The sequence below is a fragment of the Corapipo altera genome, unplaced genomic scaffold (assembly GCF_003945725.1).
Source record: "Corapipo altera isolate COAL_440 unplaced genomic scaffold, ASM394572v1 78, whole genome shotgun sequence".
Taxonomy (NCBI): Eukaryota; Metazoa; Chordata; class Aves; order Passeriformes; family Pipridae; genus Corapipo; species Corapipo altera.
In genome coordinates this window covers 1,743,237-1,763,929 of record NW_020884904.1, presented here as the reverse complement: position 1 = coordinate 1,763,929, position 20,693 = coordinate 1,743,237, and the positions used below count along the sequence as shown (strand labels likewise).

The following is a 20,693-nucleotide window of genomic DNA, read 5'->3' as shown; positions in this document are numbered from 1 at the left end:
ACAACATCCTGTGGTGGTTGCTACATTTGCATTCGTCACAGTGTAGGAAATAATACTGCTTCAGGCTTGTGCTAACAATGAATATCTGTTCAGTAGTGTGCTGGGAGCAGCTGTGATTGCTTACTTATTAAATACACCTTTATTACTTGCTGTCTACAGGTATTCGACAACTTCAACTTATCCTCTTCAAAGTTGCACTTATACTGGGCGTTGAAATCCACGTGAATCTAGAATTTGTGAAAGTCCTGGAGCCTCCTGAAGATCAAGAAAACCAAAGTATTGCTTATCATACTGTAGTTCTGTTCACAGTAACTTCTTTTTACGTGGGGCATTGTGTGAAGTCATTCAAAGTAGTTGAATTCTGTTTAAAGAAACGGGAGTTTTTTTGCCTTTCTTATTCAACAGTCTTTGCTCTCTGCAGTTGTAGGCGCGATAAGTATTGTGGAGACAGAGCACTGGTAATTCCTAAAATATGACCCAGGCTGAGAAGCTGAGGTTTTGCACTATGCCTTCTGGCATGTGTTTGAGGCTTTGTAGGGAGTCTGGTGTGGCTTCTTGGTATCTTCTTGCAAAAACAAATTTTGATTGATAATATAAATATTGAGGATGGATTTAAGCGCCCGAGGCCTCATTTTGCTTGCACATTTGATATAACTCCCACTGGCACATTGAGTCTTATCAACATTCTTATGCAAGGTTTTTAAACAAAATAGAGAGAGATTTCTCACTCTTTTTTTCTATTTTTAAAAAAATATTAATATTTAGGGTGTAGTAGCAATAGAATATTTTCAAGTTTTACTTCAGTTGAAATACTGTGCTATCTCTTAAAAGGGTCATAAGTGACAGTAGAAAAAAATATTTTAAGTAGTTGAAGTATATATAACTTTAAAATATGGACAATACAAACATATTCACACAATCAGCATTGTGTTGATGCAAAGGTTAAATTTTGCTTTGTGAGTATGCTTCCATTTAATTTCTATTTAGAAGACAATTAAAAGCATTGACGATGGAATGCTATTTTTCTTATTTTAATACTCAGCTCTTCCTAGCTGTAACTACATGTAAGGTACTGCCCTAAGGTTATTTGTGTGAGAAGGAAGTGCTTAAGCCTGTTCTTGTGGTATGGGTCTGAGAGGAAGTTTAGTGCAGCAGGTGATCCAGATGAAGGCCTCCTTTTTTTTTTATTGTCAGTGTACAAGCTTGACACTTTGCTAATACAGCTTGAATGTAGCTTTGACTGCAGCAGAACTTCCCTCCATCAGGCCAAGGCAGAATTCAGCTCCATTTGAATGAGAAGTACATTGTTTATCTTAGTGCCCTTTCTTCATGCTCTGAAATCCTTTCTCCATTGTGTTACTGAAGAATTAATAAATATCGTTTGTGTTTTCAGAAACAGGCTGGAGGGCTGAATTTCTCCCCATGGATCACCCTTTGTCAGAGTATGAATTTGATGTTATTATTGGAGCGGATGGCCGCAGGAACACCTTAGAAGGTGGGTGTTGGGAATGTGTGCTTTAATGCTTATGGATGGTTTTTAGGGTATCTTGAAAGACCTGGGAGTCAGAGGAGAACACAGAGCAACAAGTTACTTTTCAATCCATTGATGTCTGTGTGGAAACTATTATTTTGTGTGGTATCTTTTGCTTTTGTTGTTAAGTTGTAGCTCAACTACAATTTAAAATTGTTAAAATGAAGAGATTAAATGTCATTACTGCTTCTGAGCTCTGTGTATCTGCATTGCCTACAGAATGCATCACAGTGCCATTGGGCTTGCTTCAAGGTTAAGTAATTATATTGTGATTTAACTTCAAGGAGACTGACAAGATACATGTCAGGAACTGCATAGCCTTTGTTGTTGTGCTGTATATTTGCCCTGTATGTTTGAACTAATGACCAAAAGGTGATTGCCAGGTATTTAGTGAAGTCATCAGAGGTATCAGTGTTTTTGTAGAGGAGATAGAGCTTCAGAAATAATTACTTTGGAAACAATACCAAAAGATAATAAATAACTCTAGTGTGTGGGAGGAGAGGGGGTAAATGCTTCATGAACTTGAGTCACTGCTGAGAATTCAGACCACCTGAGCTGTTTTTCTTAGCGAGACACTGGAGAAGCTGCTCCCGTATCACAGGAACAAACCTGTTACTTAATGATATGTTTCCCTTTTAGATTTGATTATATCCATGCTAGTTTCTGTTCCTTAAGTACACGATTTCCTTTTTTTATATTAGCTTCATAGTTTGTCTACTTATTCTTTTATCTGCCAACCACAATATGGTTACAGTTAATTCCTTATAATACTCTATTGGAAATTTCCCTACCCTGTTGTCCAGCTGTGTCCCATAAAAGACTGTTTAAGTAGTCAAATACCAGCAAAGCAAAATTATTCTTACCTCAGCTGTAGACTCTATTGAGAAGTTAATGGGTATCATCATACCAGGAACTAAGGGAGTATTTGGTGCACTGAAGATACGTACAGAAGCTGTTACTGTCATATTAAATCTATCCCAATGAAATAGCAAGAGCATATCAAGAAGCATAGAGACACAAATTTGTATTTCTTCTCATAAAATTCTCTCAAGTCATCTGCAAGTGGCTAAAAATATTCTAAGCACCCTCTGTCCTACTTCATAATTTAATTATGGATAAGGGGAACATATAGATGGAAAAACTTAAATGTGTGATTGCAACAGTGTGGCTTAGTGGACTTTTTTTTTTGTGAAAAGAGGAAGAAAAGGTGGAGCCAGAGAGCAAGGAACTTCAGTCAATCTCACCTTGGAAATATAACAGTTAAGCCACTGAATATTTTTCAACCCAAAATAGCTGGTGGTGTGTGCACCTAAGCACTGCTGCAGGAGTTTCTGTTTTTCAGATCTTTCTCTGCTGCTTTTGACTGCTGATCTCTTGCATCTTTTTTCATGAGCTGTTTACCACCTATGTAACAAATACCTAATTTGCTATTTAGCATATTAAAAATGTCTCAGTCCACTAAATTTGATCTGTTCTATTTCCAGACAGTGCCAAAAATTTTCTGTTTTTTTTTAGTCATGATTTTCCCTTAACTTCTTCCCATAATTCCTCTCCAGACTTTTTTTTTTAAATGAGATTCTATCTTGAATGCAGTATAACTCCAGTTTTGCAACTGAAAATGGAGAAAAAAGACTCTTTGCATTCAAGGGAATTTTGGAGGAATGATGGAATATACTGATGGTGTGTTGTTTGATGAAGTGTAGGACTAGGTGTAGGAAAGGCACTGAGCTGCTCCCTCTCTGAAGTCCAGTGTGAATTTCCAGTGGTTTTAATTCTTTCTCTTTGCTTACCAGGTTTCAGGAGGAAGGAGTTTCGTGGAAAGCTGGCCATAGCCATCACTGCTAATTTTATAAACAGAAATACAACTGCAGAAGCCAAGGTAGAAGAAATTAGTGGAGTTGCTTTTATCTTCAATCAGAAGTTCTTCCAGGACCTTAAAGAGGAAACGGGTGGGTGCATCCTCATTTTTTCCACTGCCAAATACAAGAGTCAGCAGAGGCCACCCTCCTATTCCTGATAACATCAATTTAAATATTCTGTATAAAAAAATTTCCAAGTGTTAAAATGTTGTTGATGTCAGAATCTTTTAGATGGAGGTGTCCATTTATGGTACAGTGGGATATTTTCTTAGTTGAGATGTTGCCACATCATAGTTTGTTTTAATGTTTAAATTTTTCTCCGCTGTAAAAATGTCTGCTATGTTGAACAAATTTAAAAGAGCATTTTCAGGGCCCAGAGATTTCCCTTAAGACATAGTTTGTTTTGTTTTTATCTGTTCACATACTGAACAGCTTAAAAACTTTGAAAAAAGCTCTGCCCTTCTGGGAGGAGTTTATTCTTGCTTTTTGATGTGTAGAGCTGATAAACTGAGAATTTATCTGCCGTAAATACTAAAAATATAAACTGTGAAATACTTCTTAATGGAAAGGGGTTTCAGAATAGTTGCACCCACTGTCAATACAAGCAATTCTGTTCTTGATTTACAGCTGATGTTTTTATTATTATTGAAAACAGAAGTCCTACTTAGACCAAATGCCAGAGCCCTAGCAAGCTGAAAAGCAGTTTGTTCCCTTGGCACCCAATTCTACCTCAGAAGACTGTTAATGCTGTAGTTAACTGGCTGTTCCATGAAAGAAAGCTGAATAACTTTGATTGTGCTGAGAAAAACTCCTGTGGGGTGAGGCTGATCTCCTCTCATGTTTTGTTTTATAGCATTTTATCCAGTAATACTTCACCCCAGCAGGGAAAGGGAATGCATCCCAAGAAGGAAAGGCACCTGTGGGAATCACTCACATGTTGTTAGTAAATGACACAGGCAGCGCGCTGCACTTGGTAACAAACATATTGTCTCTTTTCAGGGATTGACCTGGAGAACATTGTTTACTATAAAGATAGCACTCATTATTTTGTGATGACAGCAAAAAAACAGAGTCTTCTGGACAAAGGAGTGATCATTAATGTATGTAAAAATGCTGGCTAAACCTTATTTTATTTACGTGGCGCAGAATAAGTGTGAACATCTGCATAAACGTTGCGGCATGTTATAGTGGGTGTTTATAGACTTAATTGCTTCATTAAAGCTCAGGTCACTTGGATTTTACTCTGACTTCTTTAAAATTTGCTTTTACCTTCAGTCAGCACAAAGTTTCTATAGAGAACTGAAAACAATACTTTCTAAATTTATCAGTTCCAAAACTGGCTGAAATGGGATCTTGACTCGCCTTGGAAATACGTGGTGTGATCATTGCACCAGAAAATAAAAACCTCATTTATTTAAAGGTGAGCTTAGCACAGCTATGTCCAGTTTTATCAGGCAAATAAGGAAGCATAAAAACCTACGCCAGGCTAAATTGCAAATTCTCAAGTGGGTGAAATATGGTAGAAGGAGGCTTATAAACACAATGGCATGAACTTTCAGAGGAACTTGGGATTTTGAGGTCTTTTCTTCCATTTTTTTTTTTCCTTTTTTCTTCTTCTGTAAGATGTAGGGGTTTATTTTCTTTTGTTTCTAGAGGGTGTTATGGCACCACTTAAATTTGTCTTCCTGGAAACTCAAGAGAGGTTAATTTTTCTTGCAAAGTAAAACAGTGCCAAAACAGTCGAGTGTAATTTCCTGAAGGAAGTATTTGTGGGGAACTATCAGAACGTTTCTTGGCTTTCTGGTGGGACCACTTAGCTCACTGCCATAATTCCTTGCCCTTTTTGAAGGCCAGGGGCTCCCAGGGCAGAGCAGCTGTCCATGACCAGCCAGGATGGGAGTGGGGAAGGGCTGAAGCACTTGTGGGGAGTGGGTAGTGAGCCCTGGGGTTGTAGTGCTGGTGTGGGGGCAGTCCCAGGAGATCTATGGGGAGTTTGGAGAAGAGGAGCACCGGCTGTGGCTCGTCAGAGCTGCTTTCCTGACCTACTTGGGTCTGAGGGGAAAAAAAAACCAACAACCCAGTCTGTCTGAAACAACTGGGCTAATAGCAGTTCTGTGGTATCATCCTGCGATTAGGGGTCTCATCCGTGATTAAGCTGTAAATAGAAACTGCCTTATTAATAATCACTGGCTTTAAGTAGGATGACCTGCAAAGGCAGGGTCCTTCAGCACTCTGGGAAGAAAAAAAAAAAAAGAAAACCACAGGCCAAAACAGAGAAGTCTGAATGTGGTGTCATTACTGAGATGTTAAGTCAAACCTTGAGGCTGAGCCCCACATGTTGTGTCATCAGTGTTTCTGCTCTCATGTGGTTTCAGATGTGGGGTGCACATGTGCAAAAAAGCATTGCAGAGGTGATGATAACATCTTTTGATGGGAGGGAAGTAATGATATGAAAATAACACATAACCAAGGAACTGGGAGGCACTATAATATTCTGTTGCCAATAAAGCTCCTTGTTCAGTATTAGCATGGAGATTTCCTGTTTGGGGGGTAGTACAGTAACCTATGTTTGTGTATCAGCTTTTTGGAGGAGATGACAAGTCTTACTTGATTCTTTATGGTGTGAGTTGTGTGGTTCCCACTTGTGCTATAAGACTGCAAGGTTGCAATTCAGGAGGACAGTGGATTATCTCATCCTACATGCTTCTCTCCTTGCAGGACTCCATTGATACAGAGTTGCTGCTCTGCGGGGAAAACGTTAACCAGAACAATTTGCTGTCCTATGCCAGAGAAGCTGCTGACTTTGCAACCAATTACCAACTGCCTTCCTTGGATTTTGCAATTAATCACTATGGCCAACCAGATGTAGCAATGTTTGATTTCACTTCCATGTATGCATCTGAAAATGCTGCACTAGTGAGAGAGAGGCACAGACATCAGCTTCTGGTGGCACTTGTTGGAGATAGTTTGCTTGAGGTACCTTGGAATGTCTTCCAAGTAGTCCATTTTTTTTTTGCTCTTATTTCCGTAATCCAGCCATTCAATCAACCCTCCAGACCAAAACAAAACATCCTCTCTTGCATGTCCTTAAACAGTGGTATCTTCTTTGGAATAGACTTTTTCCCTCTTTTTCTTTTCTCCTTTTTTATGCCGTAGTTTGTCATAGCTAATGCTTGGCTGGCAGCCTCTGGCTGAGATCCCGTTTTGCTTTGTGCAAGTTGTATTTCTGTCTGAAAACTGTGAGCTCTGTGTCCTCAGCTTGGGTGCATGGCATAATTTTTCTGACTGCCATTATGGAGAAAAACTTGATCCAAATTATTGTTGCAGTCTCTTTGCCTTAATATGTTCTCTTTTTCTCTTTCTGAAGTGAAAAGTGTATGTTGCTATGTCCTTTTTTTTTTTTTAACCCATACTGACAGCATGAAGCATTTGAAGAGTCCAAAGCAAAATTAGGAGATGAGAAGGGCATAATTTTTTTCTTTTTTTTTTTAACTAATTCTTGAGTCTTCTTTTTTTCCTCAGCTTAAACTTTTTGAGGTTAAGAATTTTGTTTTTAAATAGAGAAGTTAAAAAAAGTGAAAGAAGCAATCTTTTTCATTTCATTCTCCTCTTAGAGGAGAGATACATCTAAAAACTGCAAGCTTTGTCTGTGCTGTATTTTAGCTCTTTCTGGGCTATTTTTCTAAGATAGTATGAAACCCTGGGCTCCAAATTCGCACTGCATGTTACTTTTGTAATAAGACCGTAAGAAATACAAGGAATTAAAGTGTAAATGCTTCTTACAGCCTTTCTGGCCGATGGGCACTGGCTGTGCAAGAGGCTTCCTGGCTGCTTTTGACACTGCATGGATGGTGCGGAGCTGGGCTCAAGGGAAACCCCCCCTGGAGATCCTTGCTGAACGGTGAGTGCTACTCTTGTCTTCTCTGTCATTCCCAGTGTGTTAAAGAGTCACAGTATTGGTAGAAGGCAGTGGATTTCACAATGGCATCAGGAGAAATATTCTTCTTCCCTGTAGTGGCGTTGGGATGAAATCATCCGTTCCTTAAAATTACAGAACAATTTACAGTGATAACCAGCTGTTGCTCTGTGAGCTTCTGGACACTAATACAGAGACCTGACAGTGTGCAGCACATGGTTTAAATCACTTAAATCACTAGTCACTAGAATGAAGTGTGATTCTTAAGGACATAAACCAAAGATACTTTGTATCAAAAAAACCCAAAACCCTCCAACCATCGCAGCACCTGTTTTTTTGTTCTAAAAAAAGTACGAAAAATCCTTAAAGGACTCTAAATAAATTCTTCAACATTAGCAGCTTTCATGGTTGGTCTCTGTGATTTAAACTCTGCAGTTTGGCTTAGTAACCCCGATGTTCTCTTTAGGCTAATAAATGTGTGGCAAAAGAGAATTACTGTAGTGCTGCATCATAAGCTTCTCTGTGTAATGTCTCTTTGACTAGAGCAAAAAAAAAATTCTGTAATTAAGGACACCAGCAATCCTGGTGTCACCATGGTCTGATGGTTGAATTTGCTGACTTCGGTCCTGCTGGCAGCTACCTTGCTCTGCTACAGCTGCCCAGGCTGTTCTGGGGCAGATACGTAATAGTCATGGTTGTGGTAATGTGAGTAGGAGCATTACTAACTACAGCACTTTGGGAAGTTTTAAGATAGGAGCCTGTGGGATGACTCAAGCAGGGCATAGACCCAAATGGAAAATTGAACACCATAGTAAAAAAAGCTGTGGTGGTTATTGCAGGATGACAGGATTTAGTGCTGTTATGTGGTAAAGAAGTTACTCCTTGGGTGGATGGTAAAACAAAACCAGATGACTGGGTGATGTAATCTTTTTTTTTTTTTGCCTTTTTTTTTTTTTTTGGTCCCTCTTCTTTTTCTTGGTCACTTCCTGCCTCAGGAAAATGTGGGCAAAAGTTCTAAGAGCCTCTCTTCTTGTTGTTCTTTTTCTGTCTGGCATCCTTCTACTGAGTGGGGATAAGAAATGGGATGGATGCATTATGCATTTAGTCCATGACATTTGTCCTAGCAGAACCAAAATAAGGTGTAGGTAGCTGCAAAAAAACCCAAACAAAACAACCTCTTTATATAACGAATATTTATTTTAATATGTAACTCTTGCATACTTTTTCCTCTGTAAGAGAGAGCATTTATCGACTCTTGCCTCAGACGACCCCTGAAAATATTAATAAGAACTTTGACCAGTATACCATTGACCCGGGAACAAGATACCCAAACTTGAACTCGAGCTGCGTTCGACCTCACCAGGTCAGTACATAAAAGGCTTGCTTGTGAAATCAGTTCTTTTTTTGCCTAGGGTAAATAGAGCTGCAAGTAGTGTGCAAACAAAATCTTCAGGAGACTCCTGAATTTAGAACCTGCTGCTGATAAAGTTAACCTGGAAAGAAAACCCTTGTTTTCTCTCCAAGCAATTCTAACATTATGCTGCTAATTGCTTTTCCTTGTAGGTGAGGCAGTTGTATGTCACCAACGAGTTACAGCAGTGTCCTCTTGAAAGAGTGAGCTCCATCAGAAGATCAGTGAATCTCTCCAGACATGGTATGTGGCACCTCACGTTTGCCGCGGCTTAACATTTGTAGCCTTCTGAGCATGCGAGAGCTGATTGAAATGTTTGGTCTCCTGTGTAACTGCAGAGTCAGACATTCGACCTAACAAGCTCTTGACGTGGTGTCAGAAGCAGACAGAAGGATATCGGAATGTCAACGTCACGGACCTCACTACCTCCTGGAAGAGCGGCCTTGCCCTGTGCGCGATTATCCATCGCTTCAGGCCTGACCTCATGTAAGTGGCATCTGCAGACCTCGTTGGGCATAGGGTACATGAAGCACTTACTAAAGTGTAGTACAAGACCAACCAGAACAACACTGATGCTCTGCAGTCCCCTTCTGTGGGTGTTTTCTGCAAGGAAATGCACACCGTTGCCAGGGTTGGGGGGATGGAGAGGGTGGGGTTGGTTTTGCTTTGTTTTTTCTGTATGTCCTTGCATGCCATTTAAAAAGAAATATATATGCTTTCAAAGAACTGGGAAGGCTTTGAACCGTATGATTTATCGTGTCTGTGGGAGTCATGTGTCTATTTAAGATGAAATTTGTGGTACTTGGAGAATGTGAAGAGCTGCGTTCCCAGGTCCCTGGAGAAAGGGTTTTAGTGTACATTTAAAACCACAGCCATAATGACACCGTCATGAGTTACAGAAACACCTGGGTGAGCCTTGGATGAGCCATCCTGTTTTGTAGTGGTAGCTGTGACAATAATGTAGGGAAACGTTGGACTATGGAGGTGGATTTTGCACAACTCTGTCCAGAAGAGCACACTGCCCTTTCATGTGTACTGTGCAACAAGGGCTGGCCCCTGGAGATTAACAACCTAGTGACTGAATGTAAGCCAACCATTCCCCTTTTGACAGTGTTTCTGGAGTCCTAAGGCTACAAGACCCAACTTCTTACGTGTGAATATTTTGTAAGGTCCCTCAGTTAAGATACGAGAGGATCAGTGTGTAACAGGTGTCAGGAAATGGCAATTGCTGGCGCTGCTTGGTGCAGTCAGTGGGGTGACTCTCCTCTCTCTTCACCAATCTCCAAAATTCAGTGGATGCATTCTCTTGCCTTCCTACACAGACTTAGGAGTCAAAAATGAATTATTGTCAACCTCCCTTTATTGTGGATAAATGGAAGGAATGATTGACGTCTTTTTTGAGGTGTGTTAAGTTGGAAAAAATAGGAGTGGTACCCAGAGTGGTAGTTCATACAGTTTTGCCAGAGGAAGAGCTGAGATTTTTACGATAAGATTTTTTTTTTTTTTTTTTTACCTTGGGTTAGTTTAAAAAAATTAGAATTATGGATGTTTTTGTGACTGTAATGGGGGGAAAGGGTATAGAAAGCAAAGTAATTTTTACTGTCTGTGAAAAACTTGTCTTTTTAAGCACTGCTCTCTACAAAGTTGATAAATTTATCTTCCTGAGCTAACAGACCTCCTGCTGTTTAATGCTGTGTTTGGATCTTGTTGGCTTTTTGTTTTAAATGAGCCTGCTGGAGGACTTGGCCAGATGAGAGCCAGGCAGGCAAGAGAGGAGGCTGCCTGTGGGCTGTGGGCAGGGCTGGGGTGGAGGGCTGCCCACAGCCCCCCTGGCTCCAGAAATGGGCAGGGGGTGGGTGAGGGAAGAGGAGAAATACTTTGGGGATTCAAAAACTCACATTTGTTTATGAGGAGAAAGGAACTACCCTGCGTGGAACTTTGTAATTTATTCACATGTTTATTTTAATCATGAATTTTGGAAGCTGTTCAAGAGATCAGAGTCTTAGAATAGGTCCCATAGAAAATGGATTAGAGACTGGATAACAGAGTTCCAGATGTGTGATGTACTTACTTAGTGCACAGCTAAATTCAGTTATGACCTGGGCAGTAGGTCCTTGCTCAAACTGTGTGCGTTAATATCTAAAAAAAAAAAAAAAGGTTAGTACCTGTGCACGTGTGTGCACACACATGTAACAAATTTTTTTCATAGAATGCCAGCCTAAATTTATTCCTCCTGGCTTTGGTGATTTGTAGAACTAATTGCAACTGAGAAGTCAATTGCTAACGGATGAAATTTGTAGTAGTGCAGCTGTGTTTGGAGAGGAAAAAGGTTTCTTAGCGCTTCTGAGGAGGAATTGCATTTCTTCATAAATGGGAGAATCCTTTTTTGTGGGACTACATCAAGATACAATTCAGTGAAAAAGCCTTTAAATTATGTTCTGGCAAAGCCATTATTTGAAATGTGATTTGTGTGAGACTCTTACCTTTGGCATTGTGCAGACTCTGTAGCTTTGGCCTAGTGAAATGCCTGTGCCTTCATTCCTGGTGCTGTTCCTTGCCTCTCCGATGGGCAAGGGAACACTGCATGTTCCCAAGGGGAGCAGAGAGAAAACCAGTGCTGATGCCACCGCGTTGTCCCCGCAGTGACTTTGATGCTCTGAACGAAGAGGATGTTGTCAAGAACAACCAGCTGGCGTTTGATGTTGCCGAGCAGGAGTTTGGGATCCCCCCTGTGACCACAGGGAAGGAGGTGGGGTCGGCCGGGGAGCCCGACAAGCTCAGCATGGTCATGTACCTCTCCAAGTTTTACGAGCTGTTCCGGGGCACACCTCTGCAGGCTGTAGGTAAGCCAGACCCAGGCTGCTCCTAATTCTTGCAGGTTTGGGAAGGGGCAACACTTCATCCAGGCTGCAGACGAGCCTTACTCTCGAGCCAGGAGTCCTTTCCCAGCTGAGCCATTCTGGCACGCGAGTGTGCCTGCTTCTGTCTGCAATAGTCACCCTGGGCTTATGACAGGAAAGGGGAAAACCTTGATTGAAGACCAAGGTTTTGTGGGTCCTTAGTGGTTTCAGAGAATAGGAGCAGCTGGATAACTGCTGCTTGACATCATGAAGTTCATGTATCAGGCCGTTCATATGAATCCCTGTTAAGGATGACTGCCCACAGCACATTCATGCCTGTGTGTTTTGCTTTCTTTTTTAGAAAGTCACCCTACATTGTATGTATTTACTTTTATTTGCCTGTGTTTCTTATATATAATTGCTACTAGCACTCAACTGGAAAGCTTTGGCTTAATCAAAATAATTTAAAAATAAACCTAAATAAATAATGTTGTTTTTTGAACAGATGCTGGTGAGAAGCAAAATGGAGAAAATAATGATCTTGGTTCAGAAAAATCATCAAGCTCCATCTCTAATAATTATTTAAATTTAACTTTACCAAGAAAACGAGTACCAAAGGTAAGTTGTGAAGGAAGACTTGCTCTATAAATTATTCTTTGTTGAGAAGATGAAAGTAAGCTGTCAGGCTCAGAAATAAGGGGTTTATATATATACTACTATTAAAAGAGGAGTAGTAGATTGAGTAGAGAGTGGTAAATTGAGATTTTTTTGAGTAAGATTTCACAGTATTCAAAACACACGTGCACACTCATTATGATGTTTGTGAGGATAAAACTGAAACCTTGTCAGTGTCAAATGGCTGAAGCATTAACAATGGTCCCAGTTAAGCATTCTCTGTAAATGCAAAATTTTGAATCTCAGTGAGAGTTTGGATGTACTTGGGGAGAATTCGTATCAATTGTTAACACTAATGTTCATTGTTGGTAAAAGTGAGAGGAGTAGGATGTTTTATTTGGTGTGTTTGAGTTGCTGTTTTCAACTTGAAGTACTTGAGATCTCAACTCCCTTATGCCTATTGACATGTGTTTTATTTTTGGAGAATTTTAAAAGTTGTTATTTTAGGAGATTTTGTGCAATGCTAGATACAAAGTTGTTGGTTGGGGTTTCTTTTGTTTTGTTTAGGGGCTTTGGGTTTGTTGGGGTTTTTTTTGAGATGGGAAAGTCTGGAATTTTCCTAGGCTGTTTCTGCCTTTAAGAAAAATAGTACTGTAGCTCTGTATTCCTAAATATACAACCATTCTATTATATATCAGTTCAAATAATCACTGGTATACTAGGTTGGGAGGGAGTGCTGTTTTTTAAGAAAAGCAGTGATTTGAACAGTTTGTGGATGCTGTTTCAAGGTTCTGAAGTGAAACTTTCAACTCTTCCAGAAGTCACCTGCAACAGTGGGCAGGTTGACTAGTGTGGCTCTGAGATAATGATCTCTTAGTCATACCTGTGTACTTTTCTCTCTTGGTCACTTATTAATAAAAATTTATTGGCATGCCCTGTTATGTCCCTGTATTATAAGAAACATCCATGCCCATACATGCTATGAATTAAGACTCCAGAGCCTTGAAGGATTATGGAGACCTGAGTTAATACTCTCTGGAATGGGACTGCATGCAGCGAGAGAATTGTCTGTGTCTTTGAATGGATTATAGCTTCAGAAGTTTTATATGATTTAATTTTAGGGGAGTCCTAATAAAATTAGTTAGTAATAAACAGTTTCACCTTCCGCCTCTTCCTTAGCTCAGTTGTCTTCTTAAAGGAGACCTTGAGGAAGGGATTTGCTTTCACAGCCAAACCTATCTTCATTTTAACTTCAACTTAGTGGAAGTGTCTGCACAACCCAACTCAGAGGCAGCAGTGCTTCAAGTCCAGCTGGTCTAGAGGAGCAGCACAAGGTAGAGAACAGCATGGACTGCTCCACCAAAAGGGAGTTAACTTCTGCATTTTTCCAAAACACAGCTTAATGCAAAACTGCTCCAGGTTTTGAGTTTCCTGGGCTAGCTAAAAACCTTGTATTGACTACAATGATTCTCAGGTTCTTTCTCTGGTTGTTTTTGTTTGTGGATTTTTTGTTTTGGGGTCTTTGTTGGTTTTTGTTTGTTTGTTTTTGTTTTGTTTTGGTGAGGTTTTTCTGATTTGGTTGGTTTTTTTAAGCAAGCCTCTTTAATGCTTAACTGTATTGCTTCATTTACACCTATTGATAAACCCTTAAGTTTTACCTGGGAAAGTATGCATTTCCTACTTCTTTTGGATTTCAGTGTCCTAGTAAAAGTTCAGGTGTACATATATGTACTGCATTCCTCAGTATTTAAATATGTTGCGGTTTAAATTTGTTGCTCTCATCTTGTAGAAATGTGATTTCTATTTTTTTCACCTGGAGAATTACTCTGGAATTTCCAGATATTTCCTAGACTGACTTTTGTCTTGAATATTTTCTCTCCATAAACACATTTTCAAAACCTGTGGACACTCAATTTCCCGGTAGCGTCGTGCGTCCCTGTTAGGAAATAATTTTTCCCTGTCACCCACATACACACAAAACCAAGTGACATGTTTCCCAGATAACCAAACAGTGAGAAACCAAACAGGCAAAATAACCTTTGTGTTTTCTTGTGGGTGACTTGTTTGGAAGAAAAACCTTTTTCATGACCACAGTGTTGTTGTTTTTCCATGAGTTATTTGCAGGAATAAATAGACTTTCAGCAGTGGGGAGAGCTTTCCATTACTAAACCATGCAGCCTCTGACTGACCTCCCATCATGAAATAAACCTTCTGTCATAGCAGAGCTGTAGTTCTTGGCTGCACATGAAAGCACGAGGTGATTTGCTTGACGGGCCCCTCTGGTTTCCCACTACAGGGGCTTGTTAACAGTGAGAAGTGGAAGTGATATTTCCCAAATCAGCCTGGGAAGCAAGGCTGACAAGACATTTTGTCAAAGGTTTTGCAGCTCTGTCACGGATAGGATGTGAAACTAAGCAGGATGGGTTAGGGTACTTGGGTTAGGACAGAGACTTGAGTGCCAGAACTATCTGAAACTACCTGGGAAAATAAAGCTCCTTGGAAAGCAACTTCTTGAGTCAAGAGTTTGACTGTGGCTTCAGTTTTATGGTTGTTTCCCCTGCAAAAGGTGGTGCTGAACATTATCCATTAGATATATATAATATATGTTCTATCCAGGCTGTAGGAGAGCACAGTGTTGCTTACTTAACTTTCCATAGCATCTACTTTGTCCTTTTGTTTGGCTGGAAGTGGGTTTCTTATCTGGGTGCAGGCTGTGGGAGACCAGGAAGTGGAGCCTGGAGCTGGTGTAGCTGTTCTGGCAGCCTGTGCTGAGCTGGATCATGTTTTCCATTCTCCTCCGAGTGTCAGCCGGGCTGGAGAGGAACTGAGATTTCCTGTGCTCCAGACTAATAAACGAATGGAGGTGTTTACACAATACAGAGCACAGTCCTTTTGGAGTCTTGCTCGGCAATTAAATTGCTCTGTCTTTCACTTCTTTGTAAATATGTTAATGTGAGTCCTTTATGTAAGATTTTTGAAAGGCAGGATCTTGTTTGCTCCATTCACTCAGGCAAATTCTGCTTTTATGTGGTACAGGCTATTATGCAGAATACATTATGCTATTCTGTTGTTCACCCTTTTGTGAACTGATGACTATAGGTAGTGTAAAGCTGAGTTGCTGAGAGCTGGTGCCTGAAAGACAGTGTACCAAAGCACACAAAGTAATCAAAATACTGTCATCTGATTCTTTTGGTGTTTGCCCAGAAGTTGTTTGGGATTACTTCTAGTCACTGCATAATGATTTATTAAAAACAGTGTATATGTAAAGAGAAAGGTTGTGGGGTTTGATCTTGCTCTCTTTATTCCTTTTCATTTTTTTTTAAGTTGATTGAGTAATCACTAAGTTACAGTGTGGGCAAATGCAAATAATTGGAATATAGTTTATTGTTCCTGAAGTATAACTTTTTGTACCAAATCTTCAAGACTCCATTTAATAAGAAGCAATACAAACTTCTAAGCATTGACTATTTTTCAAGTTTGGCTGGACTGTGTATGAATATTATTGATTTGTGTAATCTCTAATTGAGTAAAATAATTAAATATGTGCACAGCTCCAGCACAGAATAGTCACTTTGGTTGCTTAAGTACTGTGATGTTCAGCCATAGTTAGAGATGTGAACCTTACAAGGGAGACAGACCTTTAAGGCAGACAGCAACTGCTCCAAAAAGAAAATAAGACTCTGCTATGAATACATGATCTGCATGCAGACAGTTGTGTTAAGAGAGATGTGGGGGCTATAGTGAAAAAGTGAGGGGTTCCTGGATTTTGTTACTTATCTGGAAACCAGTGTAGTCTAGAGAAAAATTCCCAGAATAACTGATGCTGTAGTACCTTTTTTGTCAAGAATGTGTAAGTGCTTTTTGAATTATAAACTAATACTGACAGAAGGTCAACACCAGAGTTATGAAACTTGTGTTCAACAAAGTGTTCAGAGCTCCCAGTGAGGGGTTGTGGGACAGCTTTGACATACCTGATACCTGCCATGAGGGCCCACCAGGCTGCTGGGCAAGGAGTGATCCTGCTGAGCTGGAGGGTCTAACGAAACCCCCAAAGGCTGGCACTGCTCACCCGTGTGTGCCTGGTTTAACAGGGGCCAGGCCTCCCCTGCCTGGTTATGAAGCTTGTTATCCTGGGAGGAACTGCTGGGGTAAACTTGGTAACTCCTGCAGTAATCCATGGAACTTGTTTTGGCTTTACCCTTTCAGGTGGAAGGGAAAACAGAAGAAAACGAGACTAATAAGAGGCGTCGGAAAGGTCTCCTTGGTGTCTTCGAGGAGGTTGGTGTTCAGTGGTGTCCATTCATATCCCAGCTCCTTGATGAGCACCAGAGCTGAGGAAGCAGCAGGAGTTGGGGGAGCCAGGGCCAGGTCTTCTCGAGCTTGGCAGGAACAGAAAACCTCTCCCCTAAAACCTTGTATTTACTGTGGTGTGCACTAAATCATTTGATAGGGAGGAGAGCATTAACTAAATTGCAGTAGTTTTCATTCTGACACAAGGACACATGAGATATTGGGGTTTTTTCCCTTGCCTAACTCAGTTATTTGGACAGATTTTTGTTTGAGGAGATTGCATTGCAGCTTGGTTTCTAGCCCCTCTCTGATTAGTTACCTTTCTGATTGTTTTATCAATAGCAGCACTGATTAATGTTCCCTCTTACCGTACTCTGGGACCAAAGAAAATATTTTTTGGTGACTTTTGCATACTAATCTGTGTCATTTTTAGTATACTGTAGACTGTATTTCCTTTCACTCTTTGCTGATAAGGATATTATCTCTTTCTCTCTCTTCATGAGTGTTGTAAGAAACCCAAGAAAAACATAGTTTTTTGTTTTCTTGCAGACTTCGAGCTTTTCAAGCCAAGGGACAAATGCTGGGAAAGCACAGAGTGATGGCAGAGAAGGAATGAACCAGAACAAAGTTAAATCAATGGCAACTCAGCTGTTGGCAAAGTTTGAAGAGAGTACTTCAAATACAATTTTGCGGAGACAGGTAGGTCATAGATGAACATGAAAGTAATCTCTGAAATGAAACCACAGTCCCTCCTTGTGAAGGTGATGCAGATTTCCAAGGGGAAAAAATGGATCTGTTACGTGTTTGAAGTGGGTTACCTCTTTTAATATTTTATGCAAATGAAAAGTATTTCTCTCAATACTTGGAGAACAAGTATGACTAATATAGATTGACTAACGCATATTAATATAATGTATCTGTTATATTGAAAAGTGCAGTGAAATTGCAATGTCCAGAAATCTCATGTAAGTCAGCCTGTAGGACTTTTGTGTTGTTTGGAAGTCTAAGCTGGCTGCAAATGGTATTGCAGATGACTTTTTTCCTATATACTATGAATAAAGGACACTGCATATCCAGTGGTGTCTCTCTTTGTGGAAAATTTAGGAAGTGTAAAAAGGGAACCTAATCTTTTGCAAGATGTGTCTGGCTGCTGTTTCCATTCGTGAAGTAGGCAAAATGAAATGTATTTGTGCATTCCACAGCTTTTTCATGGTTTGTTTTTAGTGTGACTCCTGGTGTTTTAAAAATAATCCTGTGCTGCTGAGGTAGGGGTGAGAAGCTCAGAATCCCACTTTAGCTAGACATGGTCTGAATCAGCTGAGTTTGGATCTGAAGGAAGGGTGAGCAAGGTGTTGAGACTCTGACAAGGATGGTGTCTTTCTTAATTCTTTGTACGTGGATCCATTTGCTTATTTAAATATTTAAGTCCTCCAGTAGTGTAGGCTCTAGAGATGTCCAGTGTCTTTCTCAATCTGTGAACCACTGTTGTTTGCACTCTACCTGACTACTTGGCAAAACCCTGAGCTTTCTGTGTATGTGGCCAGAGATTTGCTTGGCCATGGTGAAGGAAGCCTCGAAGTGTGGCTTTTGATAATGAACTGTCCTAAAGAACACTGAATGTGCTCAATTTTATGTATATCTTTGATGGTAGAAGAGACCAGTGAAATGGGTGGGTGACAAAAATCTGCAAACTGTGTTGGTAAATTCCATAGTAATGTGTCTTTTAAAGCAACTTTTATTTCTTTCTGCCTCAAAAGGTCTTTGAATCCTATTTACTGTCTTCCTTTTTTTTTTCCTCTTCACTCTGTCTTTACAACTTTAAAAATGCTTTACAAGGAGGTAATAGATAGACCAGCCCTGCTTGCTTCTGACCCTCCTGCTAATCCTCGCTTTGCTAAACCTGTGGATCCAAGTCTTCTTCCACCTCAACCAAAAAGGCAGGTAGGAACTCATATGGGTAACACCTGACAAACACACCATTTGTTTTACTGCTGGTAACTCAGTGTTATTGTGTAACTACAAGATATACAAAACAGTATTTGTCTGTAGTCTGCATAGTTAACAAATATATTTAGCTGAGAACTGTGAAAACCACATTAAAAGATTAAGGCTATTTTACACCTACTTGACCAGATGAGAAAACTATTTGAAAGTGTGGAAACCACCCTAAAAACATAAGTGTTGATTTCTGTGTTACCACATTTAGACTTCAATTGTATAAATATAATTACATAGCTACATTTAACGTGTGAGAAGACTGCAGCAGTACCTGAAAATTTGTCTGTGCATGTACTCAATGCTTTGGGCTGTTGTAATGATAAGGCAAAGCGAGTGTTGCAGCCTGAGGAACCTGGCAAAAATGTCTAAGATGAAAACTTGAACCTTATATTGATGGCCAAGTTTTTTGTTTCTTTAAGTGGAGTTTGTGATAAGAATTTCTGCTGGAAGCTCTTTTGCAGCATCATATACATGGGGCAAATTTTTGAAGACATAGTCTAAATTTTTCTTTTAGTACTTTCAGTGAAAGCAATCTCATCTCAAACAGAATTGATGCTCACTTTACGTTAGAGTTTTAAACTGAAGTCAACATCCTGTAGTGGTGTTCCGAGAGTAGTGAAATGAGATCTGTATTGCATGTGGAAATCTACAGATCAGGAGCTATTTTCTATGAAAATTCAAATTCAGAGACCTGTTCTGAACTCCTCAGAAAATGCCTCAATTCTGAAATACATTATAGCTTGACTTGAGCCAGACTAGATTTAGAACTATGGCAAGAACTACTGTTGGTATTCTTATAATTTGATTTTAAGCTTAGTCTCAGGCAGATGTGATGCTACAAAAACCAACGCAATACCTTTGCTATAAACCCTAGAAGGAGACGTAGTTTCATGTTCTTGTGCACTGGTGCTGTCTGGGTTATTCACAAAAACTAACACAAACCTGGAGAAGGATAATCCTACATAAGATATATAGGATTGATTTATTTTGGTGCATGTGCACAAACATCACAGCTGCAGTAGATAGTGTGCAAAGAGTGATGTGAGAACACTTTATTTCTAGTTCTGTGCATGACTGTGGTGTGCTTTCGGAAGCATCCTATAAAGCTGCATATACTGCATGGTGGTGCAGAAAGCAGATTTTTTTTTCACTTCAAGTGTTTCCCAGTTTCAGGTGGTAGCTAGGAGTGAACACGAGGTCAGGGAACCCAAACAGTCTTTAAATGGTTCTGATCATATGGCCAGGAGAGCAAAGACTGTACTAAAACCAGATACCCAGCCCAGTCTGTCAGAAACCTCTGAAAATCTCGCATCTGCCTGTTCTGCTGCCTTTGTACTTTCTGGAGTGCTTGAGCGTCTTCAGCACCTGGAGGAAAAAATGAAACAGGTGACAAGCAACTTCTTTTCCTTTCTGTCTCTTAACTGCATTTGATAATCTGTATACTGTGTTTTTGCTGGCTGTGCTGGCTTTTTCTCTGTTGACTTTAGCTTATATTAAGGCAATAAGAAATCTTTCTACAAATTCGCTATATTCTGTTGATATATGTGGCATTAACTGAAATCTCTCTTTCTTTTCTTGGCTTTCCTTCCCTGGCTGTCACTGCAGAAAAGAGCTCAGGCTATAGCAAATAGGGAATTCCATAAAAAGAATATTAAAGAGAAAGCAGCACATCTTGCCTCAATGTTTGGATACATGGAGTTTCCAAAGGTGAATATTAAGTTTTGCACCTGAAGAAATGCTGAACTAGAAGACTTGTAGGAATTCATGGATGGAAAAAGTTGCAGTGGTTTTGGTTTTAACTTTCCTTCCATTTTGTGTGAATCTGAAAAGTGATGTGGATTCCACTGAAACTTGTAAAAAAGCATTGTTTAAATATTATTGCATAATTTAACTGAGGTACAATACAATCTAAATCATAAAGCTAGTCAGAGTACTTTAGCAGGAGAGAAATGTGTTAAAATAACCTATGTCTTATGTTTAAGCACACACTGGTAGCTCAATTTCTAATCAACTGGTGAGCAGTAGTGCTTAATTAGTGCACTCTGGCTTTTCCTGTATTTCCTTATGCTTTCTCCCAGCTCTACCTTACTTTACATCCCACTGTGATTACTTTGATAAAAAAGTTGAGTACAATAATATTGTTTACCGTGAAGGTGCCATGATGATTTCCATGGGTCCTCACTGTGCAGAAACAGAAGAACAGAACTATAGTTGTTTATAGGGTTTTTTTGAT

The 20,693-nt window shown here is 39.8% G+C and overlaps 1 protein-coding gene across 2 annotated transcripts in view; it reads left to right on the top strand.

Annotated features, from left to right (window-relative positions):
• The window catches only part of MICAL2 (microtubule associated monooxygenase, calponin and LIM domain containing 2), a 151,323-nt gene that overhangs the window by 66,402 nt on the left and 64,228 nt on the right, over nucleotides 1-20,693 (top strand). The window contains exons 7-22 of one of the 2 annotated variants that reach the window (XM_027651110.1): nucleotides 160-276; nucleotides 1,394-1,495; nucleotides 3,325-3,480; nucleotides 4,390-4,490; nucleotides 6,109-6,366; nucleotides 7,176-7,291; nucleotides 8,543-8,669; nucleotides 8,870-8,960; nucleotides 9,056-9,203; nucleotides 11,361-11,560; nucleotides 12,063-12,175; nucleotides 16,379-16,450; nucleotides 17,012-17,161; nucleotides 18,299-18,403; nucleotides 19,634-19,846; nucleotides 20,066-20,167. In XM_027651110.1, coding sequence (XP_027506911.1) covers nucleotides 160-276; nucleotides 1,394-1,495; nucleotides 3,325-3,480; nucleotides 4,390-4,490; nucleotides 6,109-6,366; nucleotides 7,176-7,291; nucleotides 8,543-8,669; nucleotides 8,870-8,960; nucleotides 9,056-9,203; nucleotides 11,361-11,560; nucleotides 12,063-12,175; nucleotides 16,379-16,450; nucleotides 17,012-17,161; nucleotides 18,299-18,403; nucleotides 19,634-19,846; nucleotides 20,066-20,167 — 2,171 coding nt within the window. Of the gene's footprint in view, nucleotides 1-159; nucleotides 277-1,393; nucleotides 1,496-3,324; nucleotides 3,481-4,389; nucleotides 4,491-6,108; nucleotides 6,367-7,175; nucleotides 7,292-8,542; nucleotides 8,670-8,869; nucleotides 8,961-9,055; nucleotides 9,204-11,360; nucleotides 11,561-12,062; nucleotides 12,176-16,378; nucleotides 16,451-17,011; nucleotides 17,162-18,298; nucleotides 18,404-19,627; nucleotides 19,847-20,065; nucleotides 20,168-20,693 lie in introns of both variants that reach the window. The other variant, XM_027651111.1, reaches the window with a different exon arrangement.